This window comes from Aquarana catesbeiana, linkage group LG05, assembly GCF_042186555.1.
Source record: "Aquarana catesbeiana isolate 2022-GZ linkage group LG05, ASM4218655v1, whole genome shotgun sequence".
NCBI lineage: Eukaryota > Metazoa > Chordata > Amphibia > Anura > Ranidae > Aquarana > Aquarana catesbeiana.
Window position 1 is genome coordinate 393,609,975 of NC_133328.1, and position 23,907 is coordinate 393,633,881.

The 23,907-nt window shown below is 43.3% G+C and overlaps 1 protein-coding gene across 1 annotated transcript in view; it reads left to right on the plus strand.

The window, feature by feature from the left end:
- Nucleotides 1-4,262: 4,262 nt before the first annotated feature.
- NOL7 (nucleolar protein 7) overlaps nucleotides 4,263-23,907 on the plus strand; it is a 41,294-nt gene continuing 21,649 nt past the window's right edge. Inside the window, exons 1-3 of the mRNA XM_073631083.1 lie at nucleotides 4,263-4,458; nucleotides 10,601-10,661; nucleotides 18,388-18,446. Of these exons, the coding sequence (XP_073487184.1) occupies nucleotides 4,346-4,458; nucleotides 10,601-10,661; nucleotides 18,388-18,446 (233 nt within the window). The 5' untranslated portion in view covers nucleotides 4,263-4,345. The remainder of the gene's footprint in view (nucleotides 4,459-10,600; nucleotides 10,662-18,387; nucleotides 18,447-23,907) is intronic.

Sequence of the window (23,907 nt, forward strand, 5' to 3'; positions counted from 1 at the left end):
AAATTCCGGCTCTGGGGAAGAAGAGGGAGGGAAGCGATGGTTCGGGTGAGCACATCGCTGGATCCTGGGACAGGTGAAAGTGTGTTTATTAAAGCGTAACTTTACTCATAACAATTGGTAAAAAATATTTTTTTTAGCAAGGAACATACATTCCACATTAATAATGATGCTACCAAAATTATTGTGTGCTGTAAATTTCTTCCAGCATTGTTTCTGTTTCGTCTTGCTGGAGGCTGCCATTTTGTTGAAGCTCAGAGCACCTGAGCAGCAGTTAAAGCACAACTAAACCCTCCTATCCTTTTTAGCCAAGGAAGCTGCTTCTGTTTGATCTGCAACTGCCATGGTATTGCACATATGATCAGTTATAACACCAGTCATTTGATACTTTAGAAGTTTAGTTAAGAACACATGCAAATATGACACTTAACATTCCTTGCATGCCGGGAATGTAACTGTTTTTTCAAACTGGTAAATTGATGGGTTTAGTCCCGCTTTAACTTCTAGATTGTCAGCCAATCGGCTTCTACAAATTCTGCATAGTGCCTAAAAATGGAAAGCAACTGGGCATGTGCAGAGCAGGGTGAGACCGTTTATTACTGGATTTTAAACCGTAAAGGCACTTATTTGTAATGTTTTACATTGCTATACCTGCAAAAAGGACCAGCCTCAAGTGATTTAGCACGACTTAATTTTCTGACTAAAGTTCCATTTTAATCTATAATATATTATTTATGTATACAGTAAAACCTTGGTTTGAGAGTAACTTGGTTTGAGAGCGTTTTGCAAGGCACGCAACATTTTTTAATACATTTTGACTTGATATACAAGCGATGTCTTGATTTACAAGTAGCGTCATGTCACAACTGAGTATAAAAAAGAAGAGAGGCGCCTCTAAGCCTCGGTTCACACCAGAGGCGGCACGACTTGCAGGTCGCCTCACTAAAGCGACCTGCACACGACTGCCAGGGCGACTTGCAAAACGACTTCTGTATAGAAGTCTATGCAAGTCGCCCCAAGTCGCCCCCAAAGTCGTACAGGAACCTTTTTCTAAGTCAGAGCGACTTGCGTCGCTCCGATTAGAACGGTTCCATTGTACTGAACGGGACGCTACTTGTCAGGCGACCTAGGTCGCCTGACAAGTCGTCCCAGTGTGAACCGAGGCTAAGTGTAGTAATATGATTACATTTAATGAAGGTACAACATTTAGCAACATATTGCTACATTTAGAGGCGCCTCTCTTCTCCTTTATACTCTGTAGCTCCTGCTGGATTTTGCTTCTAATCTCCTTGTGGAGGCTTCCTTTTGTGGATGGACATTTTATAGTTACACAACTTATCACATTTTTATAATCTTTTTATATGGGCTATAAACTGTAGGACCTATGAATTAATGGTTGTGGAACAAATCATTTGAGTTTCCATTATTTCTTATGGGGAAATTCGCTTTTAAGTGCTTTGGATTACAAGCATGTTTTTGTAACGAATTCTGCTCACAATCCAAGGTTTTACTGTACACATATATATATCTAGATATATATATCTAGATATATATATATATCTATATATATAATTTATGTTGCGGCTTTGAAGTGGTTTATCGTGACTATAGGAAAAATGGGTTTGGCCAGAGAAGGTTAGGGGGTATGGCTGGGTTTGGTCTGAGAAGTTTTGGGGGTATGGATTTGGTCAGAGAGGTTTTATGGGTTTAGGTGTGGTTAGAGAAGGTTTGGGGGCACTAGTTTAGTCAGGGAAAGTTGGGAAGTATGGGTTTGGTCAGGGAAAGTTGTGAGGTATGGGTTTGGTCACAGGGGCTTTGGAGCTATGGCTTGGACAGTAAAAATTGGGAAATATGGGTTTGATCAGAGAAGATTTGGGGGTATGGGATTGGTCAGTGAAAGTTCAGAAATATGGGTTTGGTCAGAGAAGATTTTGGGGTATGGGTTTTTTTCAGGGAAACTTGGGAAGTATGGGTTTGGTTAGGGAAAGTTGGGAGGTATGGGTTTGGTCAGAGAAGGCTGGGGGGGGGGGGGCAGAGGAGCCTTGGAGGTATGGGCTTGGACAGTAAAGGTTGGGAAATATGGGTTTGGTCAGGGAAGGTTTAGGGATATGGATTTAGTCAGGGAAGGTTTGGGGGGTATGAGTTTGATCAGAGAAAATTGGGAACTATGGGTTTAGCCAGAGAAGGTTTGGGGATATGGTTTTTTTTCCAAGGAAAGTTGGGAGATATGGGTTTGGTCAGAGAAGGTTGGGGTGTGTGGGTTTACTCTGTGAAAGTTCGGAGGTATGGATTCGGTCAGAGAAGGTTGGGAGGTAGAGGTTTGGCCAGAGAAAGTTTGGAAATATGGGTTTGGTCAGGGAAAGTTGTGAGGTATAAATTTGGTCAGAGAAGGTTGAGGGGTATAGGTTTAATCAGCAAAAGGTGGGAGGTATGGGGTTGGGTCAGAGAAAGCTGGGAGCTATGGGTTGGGTCAGAGAAAGCTGGGAGCTATGGGTTGGGTCAGAGAAAGTTGGGAGGTATGGGTTTGGTCAAGGAAAGTTGGGAAATTTGGGTTTGGTCAGAGATGGTTTGGGGGTATGGGTTGGGTCAGAGAAAGCTGGGAGGTATGGCTCTGGTCAGGGAAAGTTAGGAAATATGGGTTTGGGTACAGAAGGTTTGGGGATATGGGTTTGGTCAGGGAAATATGGGTTTGGTCCGAGAAGGTTGGAGGTATAGGTTTGGTCATAAAAAGATGGGAAATATGGGTTTGGCCAGGGAAGGTTGGGGGTGTGGGTTTAGTCAGTGTAAGTTTGGAGGTATGGATTTAGTCAGAGAATGTTGGGAAATATGGGTTTAGTCAGGGAACAATAGGAGGTATGGATTTGGTCAGAGAAGGTTAAGGTGTATGGGTTTAGTAAGGGAAAGTTGGGAGGTATGGATTTGGTCAGAGAAAGATGGGAGCTTCGGGTTGGGGCAGAGGAAGTTGGGAGATATAAGTTTAGTCAGATAACACCACGAGTGGAAGAGACTCTCAGCCACGGTATTAAGTATGTATGGAACCGCTGCGCTTAGGACAGAATGTAAGGTGTGCAGCCCCCCTAAAGAAGCTTCCCTAAGGAGACTCCACAAAATGTTTAGATATATAATGGGGTATGGCGCTCGCCTGGTGTCCTGGGGAACAGACAGGTCTGTTGGAGATAAAGGGAGCCAGTGGGAACATACCTTAAATACAACACGGTGAGCGGAGACCAATTTGGATACCCCAGATGATCGTGGTGGAGAGGAGCTTGTGGCCGTGATACCCTATGCTGTTTGCCCCTTTTGGGGTTGCGGGATTCGGTGAGTGGGGACCCGTGAGGGGGAGCACAACAAGTCACCATTATCATCTGAGAGCACCCCAGTCACAGTTTCTTTGGAAATAATTTTGAATATTGGATGTAAGACTCTGATTACTATATGGACTATGACTATTTAATATTAATTGTTTTGCACACACTTGCACTAATTGAGTAAAGATGCACCTGGAGGGGGTCTGCTGAATTCTAATGATTTAGCACACTTAGGACTATGACCACTGTTTATATTATATAAATTATACTATTAATTAATTTGATTTGCTACAAGGTGTACTGCATGGTCTTTGCTAATAAGTCAATGTTGGCTTGTTGGGGAAGATCTATCACAAAATTAGGGGTCCAGCATACAACCCCCTTTTTTCTAGTGTGGTCACAGGTATGATTCATGTATTTGGAACTGTTTGGTTTTGTTTTTTCTAGTGTGGTCACATGTATGAGTTATGAATTTGGGAATGGTTAATTTTCTCACTGAAGACTGCACTGTTGCACATTAGATTTTTTTTGCACTTAATAGGGTTGGTGGTAATTTGTACCACCACTAGGGGCATAGTTGGAGGTATAAAATTGGTTCTAGAAGCAAGGGACTATACAATAAAACCTCCCTCCCATTACACCATCCCATTTATCCTAAAGGGAGCGCCATACCCCATTATATATCTAAACATTTTGTGGAGTCTCAGCCACGGTAACCCATGAATACAACATTCTACTTAGATGTTATGGTCATCCTGAGCAGCAAGTGTCGCCCTGCGAGATAGATGTCATTCAAGCGTGCAATGCGCCTTAGCGCTTGTCTCGGTCATACAGGGCTGCGGGTGTCGCTGTGTATGAGAAAGTGGACATTCCAGTAAGCGGTGCGCCTCACTTCCGGAGCTCTAGTGTTTCGACCAAGGGTTTCGGTCAGCCGGCCAGAAGAGGTCGCTATTCGGGATATTCCAGCAGGTAGTGTGCTGTACTCGCAGCGCTCTTCCGCTTCCTGCGCTCAGCTGAAGTGTGTGTTGTGTGGCAGCAGCATGACTCCGGAGCTGGAGAGTGAAAATGATGAGGCGCCGGAGGAGGTCACTTTCCAGAATGCTAGAAGCCAGGCGGAGCAGAACGCCCGCACGAGGAGGGAGGTGGCCGGCAGGTGAATGAGCGGCCAGAAGGACGCAATCATCCGTCTTGTAATATGTGTGTGTTCTGTGGGTGCATCTCCCAGTCTGCAGGATGTACCGTGTAGAACAAAGGTGGAAGCAGTGCATTCACTATAGACTCTGCATTATCAGTACATTCACTATAGACTCTGCATTATCAGTGCATTCACTATATAGACTCTGCATTATCAGTGCATTCACTATAGACTCTGTATTATCAGTACATTCACTATAGACTCTGCATTATCAGTGCATTCACTATAGACTCTGCATTATCAGTGCATTCACTATAGACTCTGTATTATCAGTGCATTCACTATAGACTCTGCATTATCAGTGCATTCACTATAGACTCTGCATTATCAGTACATTCACTATAGACTCTGCATTATCAGTGCATTCACTATAGACTCTGTATTATCAGTGCATTCACTATAGACTCTGTATTATCAGTGCATTCACGATAGACTCTGCATTATCAGTGCGTTCACTATATAGACTCTGCATTATCAGTGCGTTCACTATATAGACTCTGCATTATCAGTGCGTTCACGATAGACTTTGTATTATCCCCCAACCTATAAAAAGGATGGCGCTGCGTTACTTTAACCACTTCAGCCCCGGAAGGATTTGCCCCCTTCCTGACCAGCCCATTTTTTAGCGATACGGCACTATGTCGCTTTAACTGACAATTGTGCAGTCGTGCGATGTTGTACCCAAACAAAATTTATGTCCTTTTTTCCCCCACAAATAGAGCTTTCTTTTGGTGGTATTTGATCACCTCTGCGGTTTTTATTTTTTGCTCTATAATAAAAAAAAAAAAAAAAAAAAAAGAGCAACAATTTTGAAAAAAAACAAAACACTATTTTGTACTTTTTGCTATAATAAATATCCCCCAAAAATAAAAAAATAATAATTTCTTCTTCAGTTTAGGCCGATATGTATTCTTCTACATATTTTTGGTAAAAAAAATCCGCAATAAGCATATATTGATTGGTTTGCGCAAATGTTTTTAGATTTGTCTTTTTTTTTTTTTTTTTTTTTTTTTTACTAGTAATGGCGGTGATCTGCGATTTTTATCAGGACTGCGACATTGCGGCGGACAGATCGGACACTTTTGACACTATTTTGGGACCACTGACATTTATACAGCGATCAGAGCTAAAAATAGCCACTGATTACTGTATAAATGTCACTGGCAGGGAAGGGGTTGACACTAGGGGGCGATCAAGGGGTTACCTGTGTTCCCTAGGCGTATTCTAACTGTAGGGGGGATGGGACTGCCTAGGGGAGGAGAATGATCGGTGTTCCTACTTAGTACGAACACACGTTCTGTCTCCTCTCCTCTGAGAGAACCGGGATTTATGTGTTTACACACACACATCCCTGTTCTCGTTCTGTCACAAGCAATCACTGGTGCCTGGCGGACATTGCACCCACCGGCAATGCACATCGGCTCTAGGGACACGTGGCGCACGCCTGCTATGGCGACTTTAGGGAACAACGTATAGCTATGGCGATTTGCGCAGCCGTGCCAACCTGCCGCAGTATAACTGCATTGGCTGGTCGGCTGGCGGTTAACTGACAGTTGGGCAGTTGTGAGACACTGTACCTAAATGAAATTGATGTCCTTTTTTTCCCCCACAAATAGTTTTTTTTTTTTTTTTTTGGTGGTATTTGATCACCTCTGTGTTTATTTTTTGTGCTATAAACAAAAAAAAAAAAACAGACAATTTTGAAAAAAAAAGTTTTTTTTTTTTTTACTTTCTGCTTTAAAACGCATCCAATAAAAAAATGTAGAAAATTTAAAAAGTCGAATTTCTGCATCAATTTAGGCCAATATGTATTCTGCTACATATTTTTGATAAAAAAAATCCCAAAAAGCTTATATATTGATTGGTTTGCGCAAAAGTTTTAGCGCCTACAAATTTTTATTTATTTTTTTTATACTAGTAATGGCGGCATTTAGCAACTTATAGCAGGACTGCGATATTGCGGTGGACAATTGGACACTAAATGACGCTTTGTGGGAATCAATGACACTGACACAATGATCAGTGCTAAAAATATACACTGTCTCTGTACTAATGACACTGGCTGGGAAGGGTTAAACATCAAAGGGGCGATCAAAGGGTTACATGTGTGCCTAACCAGTGTTTTTGTGTTTACTATGTGTTTTTAATAAGGGAGCTGGTGAATTATATTCCTTGCTTTGCAGGGAAACAAAATCCACCACATCCCTGCTGGCAGAACAGAGCTATGCCTTGTTTACATAGGTAGAGCTCTTTCCTGTGTGTCTCCTCGCCTATCAGCGTGTGCCAGCAGACATCTATTGACCGGCACCCGCTGAGTATCATGTGCTGTGTCTAATCACAGCACAGCCACAGCGGCATGCGCGCGCACCACCTACCTGGAAGTGCCAAAATCATGCTATAGGTATGTGATCCGGCATAAAAGAGCCGCTTTGCCGCCGTACTTACCCATTTGCCAAACATCTCATGTATAAGGAAGGGGAGCTTCCTCCATTGTGAATGTCTATAACCACTACGGTTTACACCTGTGATTGGATCACAAGGCACAGAGCTACTCTTGTCTGCATCATCATTCTGATCAGTGCTAGTGACCGCTCAGGTCAGAGGCACACTGGCAGTAAGGATGTGTTCCAGCGTGTTCGCACACCCCACGTGCAGAGCCACCCAGAAGTCGGCACTGCACATCGCTAATCACAGGCAGTAAGAAATTGTCCCGATACGTGGCTGCAGAGATTGGGAAATGTCTCACTGCCTGTGATCAGCGCTGTGCAGAGCCGACTTCCTGGCGGGCTCTGCACGTGGGGTGTGCGAGTTTGCCGGAACTCATCCTTAACTGGCAGCCCGTGTATCTTTAAAATATGTCAATATTGAGGTGGTTAACCACTTCAGCCCCGGACCATTTGGCTGGCCAAAGACCAGAGCACTTTTTGTGATTCGGCACTGTGTCGCTTTAACTGACAATTGCGCGGTCGTGCGACGTGGCTCCCAAACAAAGTTGACGTCCTTTTTTCCCCACAAGTAGAGCTTTCTTTTGGTTGTATTTGATCACCTTTGCGGTTTTTATTTGTTGCGTTATAAACAAAAAAAGAGCGATGATTTTGGAAAAAAATGCAATATTTTTTACTTTTTGCTATAAAATCGCAATAAGCATTCGGATTGCGCAAAAGTTATAGCGTCTACAAAATAGGGGATAGTTTTATGGCATTTTTATTAATTTTTTTTTTTTTACTAGTCATGGCGGTGATCAGCGATTTTTATTGTGACTGCGACACTATGGCGGACAGATCGGACACTTTTGGCGCTATTTTGGGACCATTCACATTTATACAGCGATCAGTGCGATTAGAAATGCATTGATTACTGTGTAAATGTGACTGGCAGTGAAGGGGTTAACCAGTAGGGGGCGCTGAAGGGGTTAAGTGTGTCCTAGGGATATGTTCTAACTAGGGGGGATGGGCTACGTGTGTCACGACACTGATCACCGCTCCCAATCACAGGGAGTGGTGATCAGTGTCTTGTCACTAGGCAGAATGGGGAAATGCTTGTTTACATCAGCATTTCCCGTTCTTCCTCTCCGTGAGACGATCGTGGGTATCCTCACGGACATCGAGTCTGAGAGACCTGTGATCACACTCATGGAGCTCGTGGCGGGCGCACGCGCTCACAATCCTGCGTCTTAAAGGGCAATGTACAGGTACGTTAATATGCCTGTCTGTGCCATTCTGCCGACGTATATCTGTGTGAGCCAGTTGGCAAGTGGTTAAAGAGACCATGTCACCAGATAAAATATGTTTGTTTTTATTATTCTTTGAACACACTCTTGCTCCTATACTGTCAACAAATCACTGTCCAGAATTAGAATTGTGGGAAAAATAAGAAGAATGGGACAGTTTGGTTTTGTAAAAAAAAAATGTTTTTTCTGGATGCTCTCGGTTAGGTTGCAGCAGAATGACAGCACTGAGACTACTTCAGAGAAGTGCTCTTGAACCCAGCCTCAGCATATGTCAACAAACAGCACTCTAAAGCCATTCTCCTACACACAACTTAAGTTCTCTTCGTCTGCAAATTCTGAGGCTGAATTGAAGAGCAGCTCTCTGAGGGCAGGCTTTGCACTGTCATTTTATATGCTGGAGCAGCAGAGGATGTCTAGAAAGAGAAAAAGATCAGCTTCCTCTCATTGTTCCCCTGCCTGTAACTCTGCAATGCATTAATACAACCTTGCTTACTGGGATAATAGTGTGTTTTCTGTAAAGCAGTGTTTACCTTTCCACTGCCACCAACATATAGCGAACTGAGTATACCTTACATAAACTGCATTCCCCCTTCTGCCTTAAAGCAGAATTAAACCACTTTTGAATTGCCTCCCCCCCCACCCCTTTTCCGCGCCACCATTTTTAAAGAACCTTCCCATGCATAAATGTGTCACTGGTCTCTTCCAGGCGTTTGGGAGCTGGAGGAGACTGGCAGTGTATCTGTCCAGGGTGGTGGATTTCTCTGCATGCGCACAAATGCTGCATTTGTGTGCATGTATTGAAAATCTGCAGCATGTGTGCCTTAGTAAGCTTAGTAACCCACTGTCTCCTGGGATAGCTGTAATGTAGCAATCCCATGAGTTACCAGGGCCCAGCTTAGATTGGAAATCTGGTAGTGCAGTTTTGTTAGCACAAAAGCAATCCATAGGTAACATTTGGAAAGCAGTTAATATTTGTGTAAGGGGGAGGGACAAAATAAAATGGTTTGCTTGAGATTAGTTACGCTTTAAAAGAGAAGAATGTTTTTTTTTTGCTAATCATAATTGCCTCCATGGATGGAGCATCAGAACGATGCTGCAGCTGTCCCCCGGCATCTTTGCACTGAGAACCGAGCCACCGAACACCACCGTTGGCTCGGTTCTCACTCCTCCCCGAGCAGAGCGATGCTGACTGTCAGTCAGCATCACTCCTGGTCTGCTTATCCATGCTCATTGGAGCGATGAGCTGTGGAGGGGAGCGGCCATCTCAGTGGCTCACTGAGATGCTGAGACTGCCATCAATCAAGGCAGCTGGCGGATCCAGACTTGGGAAGTTGGGTTGACGTGGTGCCTCGACTGGTGGCAGTGACGTGCACAATGAATTGCACTCCTGTGACCCTTAGGAGAAGCCCAGGCTAGACTTCTCCTTTAAAGGATAAGTTCACTTTTACAAAAAAAGTGTACATTTTTTTTTTTTTTTTGCAGGTAAAAAATATCAATTTATTAATTTTCATTTTTTTAGGGACCTGTAAAGCATTGCACCTATGATCAGCAGATAGTGGGTGTAATGCCACGGTCCTGCAGACTCTGTGTAGCCTGTACCTCCAATATGCGCAGGCAGATATACCGCGGGGGGGGTTTGCATTAGTAACATGTTACATCCTGAATATGGGTGTAACATGTTACAAAAAGTGAACTTATCCTTAAAGCTCATGGTCTCTTCAGTGACCATGAATTTGTGGCAGAACTATCTAGCAGATGCTGCTAATTAAAAGCTGTTATCTGGAGTGAGGGAGGAGAGGTGGGGTGCTGGTAAATATGAGAGACATGTTCACTGACCTCCCCTGCTCTGCATCTTTCCTGTCTTGAGTAAACATTATTAGTGATCGGTACTGATCACTTCTGTGTTCATTCATAGCTGAAGCACAGTAAATATAGTATAAACACTATCTCCACATTTAGCAATATGTTACACTTGTGTTTAGGGTAGAACATGTTGCTAAGCACTCAAGCCCACATCCCCCGAGCCCCTCTTTACAGCCGGCGGGAGTTCCTCTCCTCCGAAGCTGCATGTCACTTTTCAAATTGTCACGGTAGTTTGGACTTCGCCCGCACAGCCGCATCATTTATTCAGAGATCTGTGAATGAATAAACTATTAAGTCCTGTCATTGTGCCAGCTGAGCTTGTAGCTCTCAGTGGACTATAAGTGCGCTGATCCTGTGTACAGCACTGTTTATCTAATTCATTATAAAATTGAATAAAGTCTCATGTTGGCCATGGCAATCATATATTCTTTCCTGTGATTTTGCTTAAAAATGTTTTTAAAACATCTATGATCACTAAAACAAACTGAGAACACTTTTCTTTACCAGAGAGAAGACCCTCTTAAAAGAGAAGAGGAAACGCAAACAGGAGCTTTTCAGTGAGCAAAAGGTATAAACTAACATATTATCCAGTCATACAATGTAATGGTGTTGCATTATTAGGTAAAATGTTGCAAACAGAAAATCTCTGAATTACATGATTCCTATATTTAAGCATCAACTTCTATTATAAATGTAAAAAACCCACAAAACCTGGCTTGTATTTGTGTTCTTTTACACCATTATATGTTGAGTTACCATTCAAAAACCATGACAATGCTGAATACTCCAAGTGTTGCACCTGTGGACTTGATTAGAGACAAATTTTACTATCTTCTAGTGCAGAAACATCAGGCTTACCATCAATGTAAGATTGTCATAGTATATGGATTTTCATTTGCTGTGAGACTTGGGCCTTTTCAATCTCTTTATGTCATTCTGTCTGCAATTGAAGAGGTTAAGGCACGCTTCTTTCAAACAGTGCATGGAGGTGCTTATGTTATAATTTACCAAGTTTATTTCCTTTTTTTTTTTTTTTTTTTTTTCTTCACGACCCCATCCCCTCTCCCCCTCCCCATCCCCTCTCCCCCTCCCCATCCCCTCTCCCCCTCCCCATCCCCTCTCCCCCTCCCCATTCCCCATCCCCATCCCCTCTCCCCATCCCCTCCCCCCCTCCCCCTCCCCATCCCCTCCCCCCCTCCCCCTCCCCATCCCCTCTCCCTCCCCATCCCCTCTCCCTCTCCCTCTCCCTCCCCATTCCCTCTCCCTCTCCCTCTCCCTCTCCCTCTCCCTCTCCCTCCCCATCCCCTCTCCCTCTCCCTCTCCCTCTCCCTCTCCCTCCCCATCCCCTCTCCCTCTCCCTCCCCATCCCCTCTCCCTCTCCCTCCCCATCCCCTCTCCCTCTCCCTCCCCATCCCCTCTCCCTCTCCCTCCCCATCCCCTCTCCCTCTCCCTCCCCATCCCCTCTCCCTCCATTCCTCTTTATTCTTTCCCATTTCTTGTTTGCTGCTCATAAATGCTAAGGTGTACTAGATAAGGGCATTAGTATTTGGTGGTGCCGCTCCAGTTTGAGGTGCAAGGCCCTATATTGGCACTCAGAATAGTAGGGATGCCAGCGTAAGAGAAAATAATCCAGTGATCAATGAACATATAATCATGAAAACACCGCTAACCATAGCCAATCGTAGTGTCGATGTGTTCATGTGAAAGCCTCAGGAGGAGCGGCATTGACTGATGCTTTCACATGAACACATCCACACTAGGATCGGTTATGGTGAGCGGCGTTTTCATGCTTATAAGGTGTACTGGGTATTCTGAAATAATCTTGTCCGGTTATTAGCAGACTTATGTATTCTGTAAAGCTGAAATAATACCATATATTTATTTGCACACTGTTTCTCTTTTCTATATACGAACTTTAAATCTTTAAAATAAAGTATCTGGCAAAAAAAAAAATGACATTGAGCATTTGGGCATTTCTGCAAAAAAGAATAGCATTAGCCCCGGTTCACACTAACTGCGGGAATGAAATGTAAACTCGCACGATTTCATTCCCATATATCAGTCCCGACTTTGAGGAGACTTCAGAGACATCTGTGCGGGTTGTCAATGGAAATTGCACCCCGAAATCGCCAAAAGTAGAAACTACTTTTGGGAATCAGTGCAGCGTTGCACCGATTCGGACGCTGCCATTGCTGCCGATTTGGCTTGTGATTTGACATGTCAAATCGCATGCCAAATCGCATCAATGTGAACCAGGGCTAGGGCTCGGTTCACATACAGTGGGGATGGAAAGTATTCAGACCCCCTTAAATTTTTCACTCTTTGTTATATTGCAGCCATTTGCTAAAATCATTTAAGTTCATTTTTTTTTCCTCATTAATGTACACACGGCACCCCATATTGACAGAAAAACACAGAATTGTTGACATTTTTGCAGATTTATTAAAAAAGAAAAACTGAAATATCACATGGTCCTAAGTATTCAGACCCTTTGCTGTGACACTCATATATTTAACTCAGGTGCTGTCCATTTCTTCTGATCATCCTTGAGATAGTTCTACACCTTCATTTGAGTCCAGTTGTGTTTGATTATACTGATTGGACTTGATTAGGAAAGCCACACACCTGTCTATATAAGACCTTACAGCTCACAGTGCATGTCAGAGCAAATGAGAATCATGAGGTCAAAAGGAACTGCCTGAAGAGCTCAGAGACAGAATTGTGGCAAGGCACAGATCTGGCCAAGGTTAAAAAAATTTCTGCTGGACTTAAGGTTCCTAAGAGCCCAGTGGCCTCCATAATTCTTAAATGGAAGACGTTTGGGACGACCAGAACCCTTCCTAGAGCTGGCCGTCCGGCCAAACTGAGCTGTCGGGGGAGAAGGACTCCAAGATGGTGAGAAATAGGATTCTCTGGTCTGATGAGACCTAGATAGAACTTTTTGGCCTTAATTCTAAGCGGTATGTGTGGAGAAAAACAGACACTGCTCATCACCTGTCCAATACAGTCCCAACAGTGAAGCATGGTGGTGGCAGCATCATGCTGTGGGGGTATTTTTCAGCTGCAGGGATAGGACGACTGGTTGCAATCGAGGGAAAGATGAATGCGGCCAAGTACAGGGATATCCTGGACGAAAACCTTCTCCAGAGTGCTCAGGACCTCCGACTGGGCCGAAGGTTTACCTTCCAACAAGACAATGACCCTAAGCACACAGCTAAAATAACAAAGGAGTGGCTTCACAGTAACTCTGTGACTGTTCTTGAATGGCCCAGCCAGAGCCCTGACTGACCCAAACACAATGGCGCGTCTCTGGAGAGACCTAAAAATGTCTGTCCACCAACGTTTACCATCCAACCTGACAGAACTGTAGAGGATCTGCAAGGAGGAATGGCAGAGGATCCCCAAATTCAGGTGTGAAAAACTTGTTGCATCTTTCCCAAAAAAAAACTCATGGCTGTATTAGATCAAAAGGGTGCTTCTACTAAATACTGAGCAAAGGGTCTGAATACTTAGGACCATGTGATATTTCAGTTTTTCTTTTTTAATAAAAAAAATGTCAACAATTCTGTGTTTTTCTGTCAATATTGGGTGCTCTGTGTACATTGAGGAAAAAAAATTAACTTAAATGATTTTAGCAAATGGCTGCAATATAACAAAGAGTGAATAATTTAAGGGGGTCTGAATACTTTCTGTCCCCACTGTATATGCAAAATGGATGTGTTTTGACCTAATTTCTGTGTCAAATTTGCACCCGAACCACTGAATGGAAACCACAACAGACTCTGCACCAAAACCAGACTTGCATATATGTGAACCTAGCCTTAAGGAGAAGTTTGGGAATGGGGGGAAAAAAACCCATCCATACCAGCCTTCCTGCTGCATCATCTGACTTTCCCCACAGGAACAGAACTGAGTAATCACATGACTGTTGATCAGTCAGTTCTCGATCTGTTCTGAGCAGAGTGGTGATTGGGGTGGAAATGGCTGGCTGGCTGGCTCACTCCTAGTGGCGAGCTGAGAGGCTGAGCCAGTTGCCGATCAGGCATCTAGGTACAGTGGGGGGAAAAAAGTATTTGATCCCCTGCTGATTTTGTACATTTGCCCACTGACAAATGATCAGTCTATAGTTTAATGGTAGGTTTATTTTAACAGTGAGAGACAGAATGACAACAAAAATAGGCAGGCTGCATCTGGTGGGCACAGGCTAGGCTGCATCTGACTGGTAGGCTGCATCTGACAGGCACTGGTGAGGGTGGATTGATCTCTTTTAGCATTTCTGCTAGAGGTGCACCGAATGGAAATTTTGCTAATACTTTTAGTGTGTTTAAGTAAGAGATTGCAGACATGATACAAGAGATGGTTAGAGACCGAGGACATGATGGAAGAGATGGTTAGAGACCAAGGACATGATGCAAGAGATGGTTAGAGACTGCAGACTGCATTTTGCTTGCCCTTTCTTGCACTAAAGGTGCCAATAATGGCCAACAATAAATTCATATTAATTTAAATTGATAGTAATTAGAAAGTCGACTATAATACAATTTATACATAAAAATCTAAATATTTTTTAAAAACTGTCATTTTTGGTTTTGGCACCAAAATTTCCATTTGGTGCACACCTAGAAATAAGTATTTGATACCCTATTAATCAGCAAGATTTCTGGCTCCCAGGTGTCTTCTATACAGACAATGAGCTAAGATTAGGCTCTCTTAGACCCCTTTCACAATGAGCCGCCCCGGGCGTCAGCGATAAAGCGGCGCTATTTTTAGCACCGCTTTACCATAGGTTTAGTGGCGCTATACGGCCGCTAATGGGGCGGTTTTAACCCCTCGCTGGCGGCCGAAGAGGGGTTAAATCCGCCCGTAAAATGCCGCTGCAGCGGTGCTTTGCCGGCGGTATCACGGCGCTGCCCCATTGTTTTCAATGGGCAGGAGCGGTGGAGGAGAGGTGTATTCACCGCTCCTACACCGCTGCAAAGAAGCTGCTGGCAGGACTTTTTGTGATGCCATGCCAACGCAACGCCCCAATGTGAAAGCACTCGGGCTTTCACACTGGTTTTGCAGCTGAGGCTTTTTACAGGCGCTGTGCTATCTATTTTTAGCGCTGTAGTGCCTGAAAAACGCCTCCAGTGTGAAAGGGGTCTTAAAGAACTACTCGGGAGAAACTTCTCAATGATCTCAAGGAAACTGGGACCATACTCGCTAAGAATACAATTGGTAACACTACGCCTTGAAGGACTGAAATCCTGCAGCGCCCGCAAGGTCCCCCTGCTCAAGAAAGCACATGTACAAGCCCGTCTGAATTTTACTAATTAATTATTTTTGAATTATTAGAATATTTGAATTTGAATTATTCAGGGAACTGAATGAAAATGTTGTGGTCAGATGAGGCCAAAATCGAGCTCTTTGGCATCAACTCAACGTGTTTGGAGAAGGAGGAATGCTGCCTATGACCCCAAGCACACCTTCCCCACCATCAAACATTGAGGTGGAAACATCATGTTTTGGGTGTGCTTTTCTGCTAAGGGGACAGGACAAGTTCACTGCATCAAAGGGACGATGGATGGGGCCATGTACTATCAAATCTTGGGTGAGAGCCTCCATCCCTCAGCCAGGGCATTAAAAATGGGTTGCGGATGGGTATTCCAGCAGGACAGTGACCCAAAACACACAGCCACGGCAACAAAAGAGTGGCTCAAGAAGAAGCATATTAAGGTCCTGGAGTGGTCTAGCCAGTCTCCAGAGCTTAATCCCATAGAGAATATGTGGAGGGATCTGAAGGTTCAAGTTACCAAACATCGGCCTCAAAACTTTAATGACTTGGAGAGTATCTGCAAAGAGGAGTAGGACAAAATCCCTCCTGACATGTGTGCAAACCTGGTGGCCAACTACAAGAAACGTCTGACCTCTGTGAGGGTTTTGCCACCAAGTACTAAGTCCTGTTTTTGCATAGGGGTCAAATACTTTTTTCACTCATCAAAATGCAAATCCATTTATAACTTTTTTGAAATGCGTTTTTCTGGATATTTTTGTTATTCTGTCTCTCACTGTTAAAGTAAACCATTAAAATTATAGACTGATAATTTTAGGGCCAAAACAACTAATCAATTGACAACTAATCAATTATGAAATTAATTGATTACTATTTTCATAATCGATTAATCGGTCAGTAACATAATGGGTTTAAAAAAAACTAAAATTAGCCCTTTATAGTACAAAAAAAAGCAAACAATCGCTACTGTAAATATTACTTTCACTGTTCCACAGTAAAAAAATTAACCCCTTACATTAGCGATTTTCTCTTTTTGTACTATAAAGGGTTAATTTTAGTTTTTTTAACCCCATTATTTTACTAAATGTCCTGGGCCTGGTTCACACCTATGTGTTTTTTGGTTCTTTTTGCAGAAACGTGCTACAGTCCATTTAACATGGTTTCCTATGGGACACGTTCACATCTATGCTTTTTTTTTTTCCAGCCGCTACGTATTTGGAAAGGGTCAAGAACTTTTTTCAACGCAAAACAGTGCTTTTTTGGTTCAATATACTATATATGGAGAAGCTGCAGAAAAGCATGTAGTGTGTTTTTGCAGCAGTTTGTGTCTTTTTTTTGGTCAAAAAAAAATGCAAAAATGCAAATCGCAGCAAAATCACGTTTGCAAAAATGAAAAGCACAGCAAAAAGCGCTGCAGAAACAGACCAAAAGCAAACTGCATAGGTGTGCACCGTGCCCTATGCTGGCCACACGGATCAATTTTCAGATGAGAATATTCATATGAAAAATCTTTGTACATTCGCTGAATGAAAGAATGTTGTTTGAAAATTTCACTTGCTTTTAACATTCTGTTTTAAAATGAATGTAATTTCTGAACAAAAACCACATACACTGTCTAAAAAATTCCCTTGACCAAGCATTTTTCTATTATTTCTATATTTTCCCGTCACTGTGGTTGAAAACAAACGTCGATTTCACCCCACTAATGATTAGAAAATCAAATGAACGTTCTTAAAATTACAATTTTTTTTTTTTATTTTTTTTTTTTGAACTAAGACATTGTTTTTGTATGGCCAGCATATAATATATTACAGTTCTGTTTGAAAATCTGCAAAACAGTCAATTTTTTTTCTTTTATTTTTTTTCTTTAAATAAAAAATTTTGATCTGAGTCTGATGATATTTACCAGCTTCAACCCCTAATTGTATATACAATATATCTCTTTTGTCTGTTAGTTTAAGAGTGGATTAGAGATTTTGCTCCCTAACCATATAGTTGGTTATTGGTATTTAAGAATAAATTGCCTTTTTTTTTAACTTTACATATTAACTAAATTATACATCACACTTTCTTTTTAAGGTTATCAACCAATTAATCAAAACAACAATCGGCCAACGAATCGATTATGAAAATAATCGTTCGTTGCAGCCCTAGATAATTTCTTTGTCAGTGGGCAAACGAGCTAAATCAGCAGGGGATCAAATACTTTTTTTTGTACATCCCAATATTATTATTGGGATCCTTCCAGAGCCTGGGCCAGCTCTGTATTGTCAGCCGTCAGTGGACTTTAGCCCGCTGTTGGCTGATTCTGGGTCACAGAAGACCACCAATAAGTGCACTCCTCCACCCACAGGAGAAGTATGACCAAAAAAGCTTTGACCATACTTCTTTTGATGAGGATATTTCACATCTGTTAGGTATTCATGGGCAGTATCTTTTCACGTCAGTAGGCCGCTACTTCCTAAGGACTGAGCTACACGGGCGATTTGTATAATTTGATACTAAGGCTGGATTCACACTGTTCCGTATGCATGCAGCAAGTGTGGTAAAATATATGTGTAGGTGTGAATGAGAATGTACAATTTCCCTTTCACACTAAACTGTAGCACATAAAAGTGAAAGAGCTACATAGGAAAGGATGAAATTTCTACTGCATTTCATGTAACATGCTTTGCATGAAGACTGTATGAATACGCCTTAAATGATTTAGCGTCTCTGTGGCAATAGTCTTCTTAGTAGAACATTGATTTCAGATTTGGTTGCCAAAAAGTAGTTATACCTAGCAGCAAGTAATTAAAATTTCCAATGTAACTAAACCCTAATGGGCTTGTCACGTTGTGTACAAAGTAAAGCTCTTTCTCCAGTAGAATAAGAAGCATGAAGACATACAAATTTATATGGAAACAACCTACATCTAAACAAATATTTCTTGCTTGGTCCCTTTGTTTTCATAATTATATTTTCAGTGATAATTAGTTTTGTGCTTGAATTTCCAAATAAACAAGTTTACCTTCTATTTTAGAAAAAAAAGCTGCTTTCAGATGACATCCTTCAAACAATCACTGCACTTCCAGAGAAGCCGTAAGTTTACTTCATTACCTGTTTTCCACAGGTTGATTTTTCCTTGGTCATCTTTCAGGAATCAACTTGAGAGAATACTTCTTCCACTAAAGCTTAGTTTTTTTTTTGTTGTTCTTTCTTAGTCAGAAAAGGATCTGCTACATCATAAGCTCCTCACCTGAAAACAACAATGTGTTTCAGTGACTTGGGATTTACACACAACCGAAGATGGGGGGGACCAGGCTCTTTATTCCTTCAGCCTGAGGTTTTCAATTCCCTTTCTGTCGTTTGTGAACATAGCTTACAATACCCTGTTTTCAGCAGAATGAGTTAGAACAGCGGTAGACCCGGGTTGGGGGAGTGGAAAATAAAGGCCTACCACCAGATACAGTCTGAATTCACACTGACTTGCGATAAAATGCAGGGAAAATGGATGTTACATTTCCATCCATTTCATGTGAACTTTCATTCACATTGACTTAAGTTGATCTGCGTTTTAGTGTACTTGGAGGAGATTTCATTCTGCACTGACTGTCCTATTAGGATACAGGACGCCTGACTCTCTGTCTGGACAGTGCTGATCACATGCACCCTCCTTAGAAAAAAAAAATCTCTCTAGCAATACACTCCAAACTGAGCATGTGCAGCCTGTCCCCTAGCTCTGTATTAGACATTGTATGAGACAGTGGAAGGAGGAGAGGATCAGAGAAGACCAGATCAAACAGCCTTTTTACACAATATGGAGGATTAACCCCTTAGGTACCACATTGAGTATAACAAGCATGCTTTACTGCATATACAGACTGATTTTACTGTTGTGGGTCTGTTAACACTTTGAGGCCTCATGCACACTGGACGTTAAAATAACGTTATGAAAATGTCAGTAGCTTTGCAGTGAGTTTTTTAACGTTTTTGCAATAGCGTTTTTTATCGTTTTTCCACATTGGCGTTTTGGCATTATATAAAAAATATGTAAAATATTTTCTCTTCAAAAAAAAATTTTTTTTTTTGATTGGATCAAAAACGTTAAACGCTGGTGAGCGGTGTTTTTGAGCATTTATCAGCATTAGAGCGTTTTTACTGCTGAAAAACATCTCTCATAACCCGCTAGTTTTGTGGGTTTTTTTTTTTACTGCTCAAAAACGCCACTGCCTAAAACTGCTGATAACAGCCTATGTGTGCATGGACAGATAGGATAACATGATGGAGAGTTTAATGACTGTAGAAAAAAAATGTCTACAGCCAAAAACAGCTGCCTTAAAAACATCCAGTGTGCATGAGGCCTAAGTTGTGTTCATGCACATTTAGTTGGTAGGCAAGGGACCTGCAAGTTTATTTACAAGTCCCCTTTGTTGACTGGTGTTAGAGTAGGTAGTTTCTAGGCTGGGATTTTCTGTGTTCATATACCTGTGCTTTCCTGTTGATGCAATGTACACAGAGAAGGGAAAGCCTTTCTGGGATGGTTTCTCAAAAGATTAAGGTCTTTCTGCATTGAAAAGAGTCCCTGCACAGTTCTGAAATGTTGACTATTGTAGGATGACCCTAATAGTTCATCAGATTTTATCCTTGCATAATGAAGGTTCACTGGTAAAGAATATTGTTTTTAAAGTAGGCCAGTGATCCTGTGTCTGGACATGCTGCTGTTACATTTTGTTGGAATTTAGTCCCTTGCATCATTCCTTGGTATGCTGAAGCCTCTATATGTGTTCATTTTTACAATGTATGGATACCTTGGACCAATTGTTTACCCTGTTATTTTAGGGTCCCTTTCTGCATAAATACTATGCTGGCTGTACACAGCAAATTTCAATCACAAAAACAGGTAAAAGGATCAAGGCAACCTAGGCTCCCTCTTCACATCTATAGGACATGTATTTTCACTTGCACACTGCACTATAGACATTCTACCGAAAAATAGACATTGACACTAGTTTGTGAAGCTCCGCACTGCACCTGAAGTATGTGTGATGGCCCACATGGTAGGAGAGAGGCGGGGGAGCTCATTGGCAGTCTACTGAGGCATTGTAAGTTCTCATAGCCTTTGTTTGGCTCATTTATAGTGAACGTAGGTTCAGATTAAGTTTGTCATAAACGAAGGATGATGTTCTGGTCTTCTGATAACATTTTATACATGTTATATGTGTACTATTATGGTGTTTGACATATAACCAATAAAGGATACATGTTTAAAAACTGAATTTTAGGGGTTTTTTTTTTAGTTTTTTTAATAGAGCATGCAGGCATCGTTTTATTGCAGAAGAGACATACTTATACTGTTTAATACACCACGTAAGTGTTTGATTTTGTATCCAGTAATGTAGTAGTCAATACAATATGCAGAACAATAGCTTGTTACATTTTTTTCTCTCAATTTTCCCCATTCATCTTTCAGGACAGCACCATAGAGAGACACCGGCTCCTCCCCTCTTAGGAAACACCGCCTTCCAATTCAATATTTAAATCTCATCCTCCCAACGGCCCCTCAGTTCAGGTGTTTCCTCCGGTGGGGAGACACTGCTTGGGAACCGTGGCGGATCAGTCAGGGAGACTGAAGCCAAAGATTTTGTGTGAGGAAGAGGGGGAGTCGGGTCTCTCTAGCTCTTTCCCTCTACTATTGTTTATTCAGTTAGGTAAAGGCTGGGGAAGCCATACTTACCTGTTTTTAAAACTGAATTGGTGCGCCTCAGCCTCTCTTGGGGAAAGAGACAGCTGAGGAGGTCCGTGTTTCTTCTGCCCAGGGGGGCGCTGTGGGAAGTGCCTGAGTCTCTCCTGCTTGTTCAAGCAGCCAGCGTTTGAAGCTCTATGGCCGGGTCGGATGACGGGTGACGTCAGTTCCGGCGAGGGCGGGCACTTCCGACGATTCCGCGTCTTCCGGTTCCGGACGCGGGGAAAGAAAACGGACCGAGCGTTCGGCTGGTGCGACCCTCTTGCTTTGCTGTAGAGTCAGCTGTCGGGGGAAACGATCGACCACCATCCTCAGCGGACATGTCTGAGACAGAGGTCTCTAGAACTGCTCCAGGAGACAGTAGCACCAGCCGTGCTAAGGTAAGTGGAACCCTGGGGTGGTGTTCCCTTACCTAAATCCCGATAGCTTCACGGGTGTTCTCCCCTCACTGGTGGTCGGGGGGAAGGGGAGTGTGTCTGGGACCCTGGTGGTGGTTGGTCCTGGGGGGGGGCACTCCTGGTGGTCCTCTGTAAAAGCACTGGTGGGATTGGGCATTTATGGCGACTCTCTCTCTTTCTTTTTCAGAAAGCCACAGAGAAAAGCAAGTCGCCTCATGGTTCAAAGAAAAAATGCCCCTCTTGTAGAGTTAGTATGGGGGAATCCTGGACCAAGGCACTTTGCAAGGAGTGCATTGATGGATTAGTCAGGGAACAGGCAGCAGAACAGGGTACAGATCTTGCTGCATCCGTCAAAGAGCTTTCTAGCACCTTTCAGTCCTTTAAGGCACTCTTTTCTAGCTTCCAGTTGCCGCAAGCCCAAAGCAGTCCTTTACCAGTGCAGCAGAGTGTTACACCTAGCCCAGTGGATACTCCCTCTGTTAGTGGAGAGAGACCAGGGGGCTCCAGAGTAGAAATTGAGGAGGAGCCAGATAGCACCGCTTCAGATTCTCAAAGGGAATCGGATGTGGAGGAGGTGGATGGGGAATCCACAAAAACCTCTCGCTATAAGCTTTCCCTGGACGAAGTGGAGGAGCTCTTGGGAGCTATTCACACCACTTTGGGAATTCAGGAAGAAAAGAAGGTGTTGTCGCTCCATGACCAAATGTACAAAGGTCTTGGGGAACAAAAAAAGGAAGGATTTCCCAGTCCATGATGTATTGGTTGAGGCCATAAAGAATGAATGGAAAGATCCTGAGAGAAAACCTTTCTTTTCAAGGGCTTTGAAGCGAAGGTTTCCTTTTTCAGAAGGGGAGTCTCTAGTCTGGAATAAGACCCCTAGGCTGGATGCTGCTTTTTCTCAGGTTTCCAGGCAAACAGATCTGGCCTTCGAGGACATGGGGGTTCTTGCAGACCCCATGGACAGAAGGATGGACTCTCTCTTAAAGAAGTCCTGGGATTCGTCACAGGGAAACCTTAAGCCTGCCATGGCGGTCACAGTAGTGGCCCGCAATATGGAATATTGGCTTACGCAGATAAAGGCGCATATTGAGGCAGGAACGCCAAAAGAGACTATTTTGGCTTCCTTTCCCATGCTACTTAAGGGTGTAGCGTATATTGCGGACGCTTCCGCCGAATCAGTGCGCATGTCCGCAAGGTCTTCAGCCCTCACTAATTCGGCTCGAGGGGCCCTATGGCTTAAGACGTGGCAAGGAGACAGCGCGTCTAAAGTTAAACTCTGTGGAATTCCCCTCACAGGAGATCTCTTGTTTGGCCCAGGTTTAGAGACCGTTTTAGACCGGACGGCCGATAAGAAAAAGGCCTTTCCCATTAAAAAGAAATTTGGGGAGCAGGCTAAAAGAAAGTTTCGCCCTCAGAGAAAGTTTGAAACCCCAAAAGGAGAGCGGCAGAAAAAAGCTTGGGGGCAGAAGGGCAAGGGGCGGGGAGGGGCGATTTTTCGCCCTCCTGAACAGCCCAAGAAGACCCAATGACGGGGTAACCACGGTGGGAGGAAGATTGGGGGCCTTCCTCCCACAATGGGAGATGATCACCTCCAACCAGTTTGTGTTAGGGATCATAAGAAGAGGTTACCAGCTAGAGTTCTCAGAACCTCCTCAGCACAGACTTCTGGTCACCGAGCTGCCAAAGTGTGCAGAGAAAGCGTCAGCTCTTCTATCCTCCCTACAGGAGTTAGAGGAACAAGAGGTGATAGTGAGGGTTCCTGTAGAGGAGATAGGCAGAGGCTTTTACTCCCACATTTTTGTGGTCCGCAAGCCTTCGGGAAAATTCAGGCTTATCATGAATCTGAAGCCTCTGAATGTCTCAATTACCTACAGGAAATTCCGGATGGATTCTATCTATTCGGTGAAAGCGCTTCTTCCCCCAAATTGCTTCATGGCGTCAATAGACTTAAAGGACGCTTATCTGCACATTCCAGTCGCAGAAAGTTACCAGAGGTTTCTCAGACTGGCGGTGAAAACTGGGGAAGGAACGTTTCATCTACAGTTCAAAGCACTCCCCTTTGGACTATCCTCTTCCCCCCCGCATCTTCACCAAAGTGATGGTGGAGGTCCTGGCTTTCTTGCGGCTCAGAGGCATCTCTGTAGTCGCGTACCTGGACGACCTACTCCTGTTTGCTCCTTCCCCGGAGCAGTTGTACCAGGATCTTCAGGTAGCAAGAGACAGCTTAGAAAACCTGGGATGGCTCTTGAACCTGGAAAAATCCAGTTTGGTTCCGGCCCAAAAGGTCACCTTCCTGGGCTATGTACTGGATTCGACAAAACAAAAAGTGTTCCTTCCAGCAGAAAAAATCCAGAAGGTGGACAGAGCAATATTACTGCTCCAGGGCAGCAGTCAGATCTCAGTAAGGAAAGCAATGTCA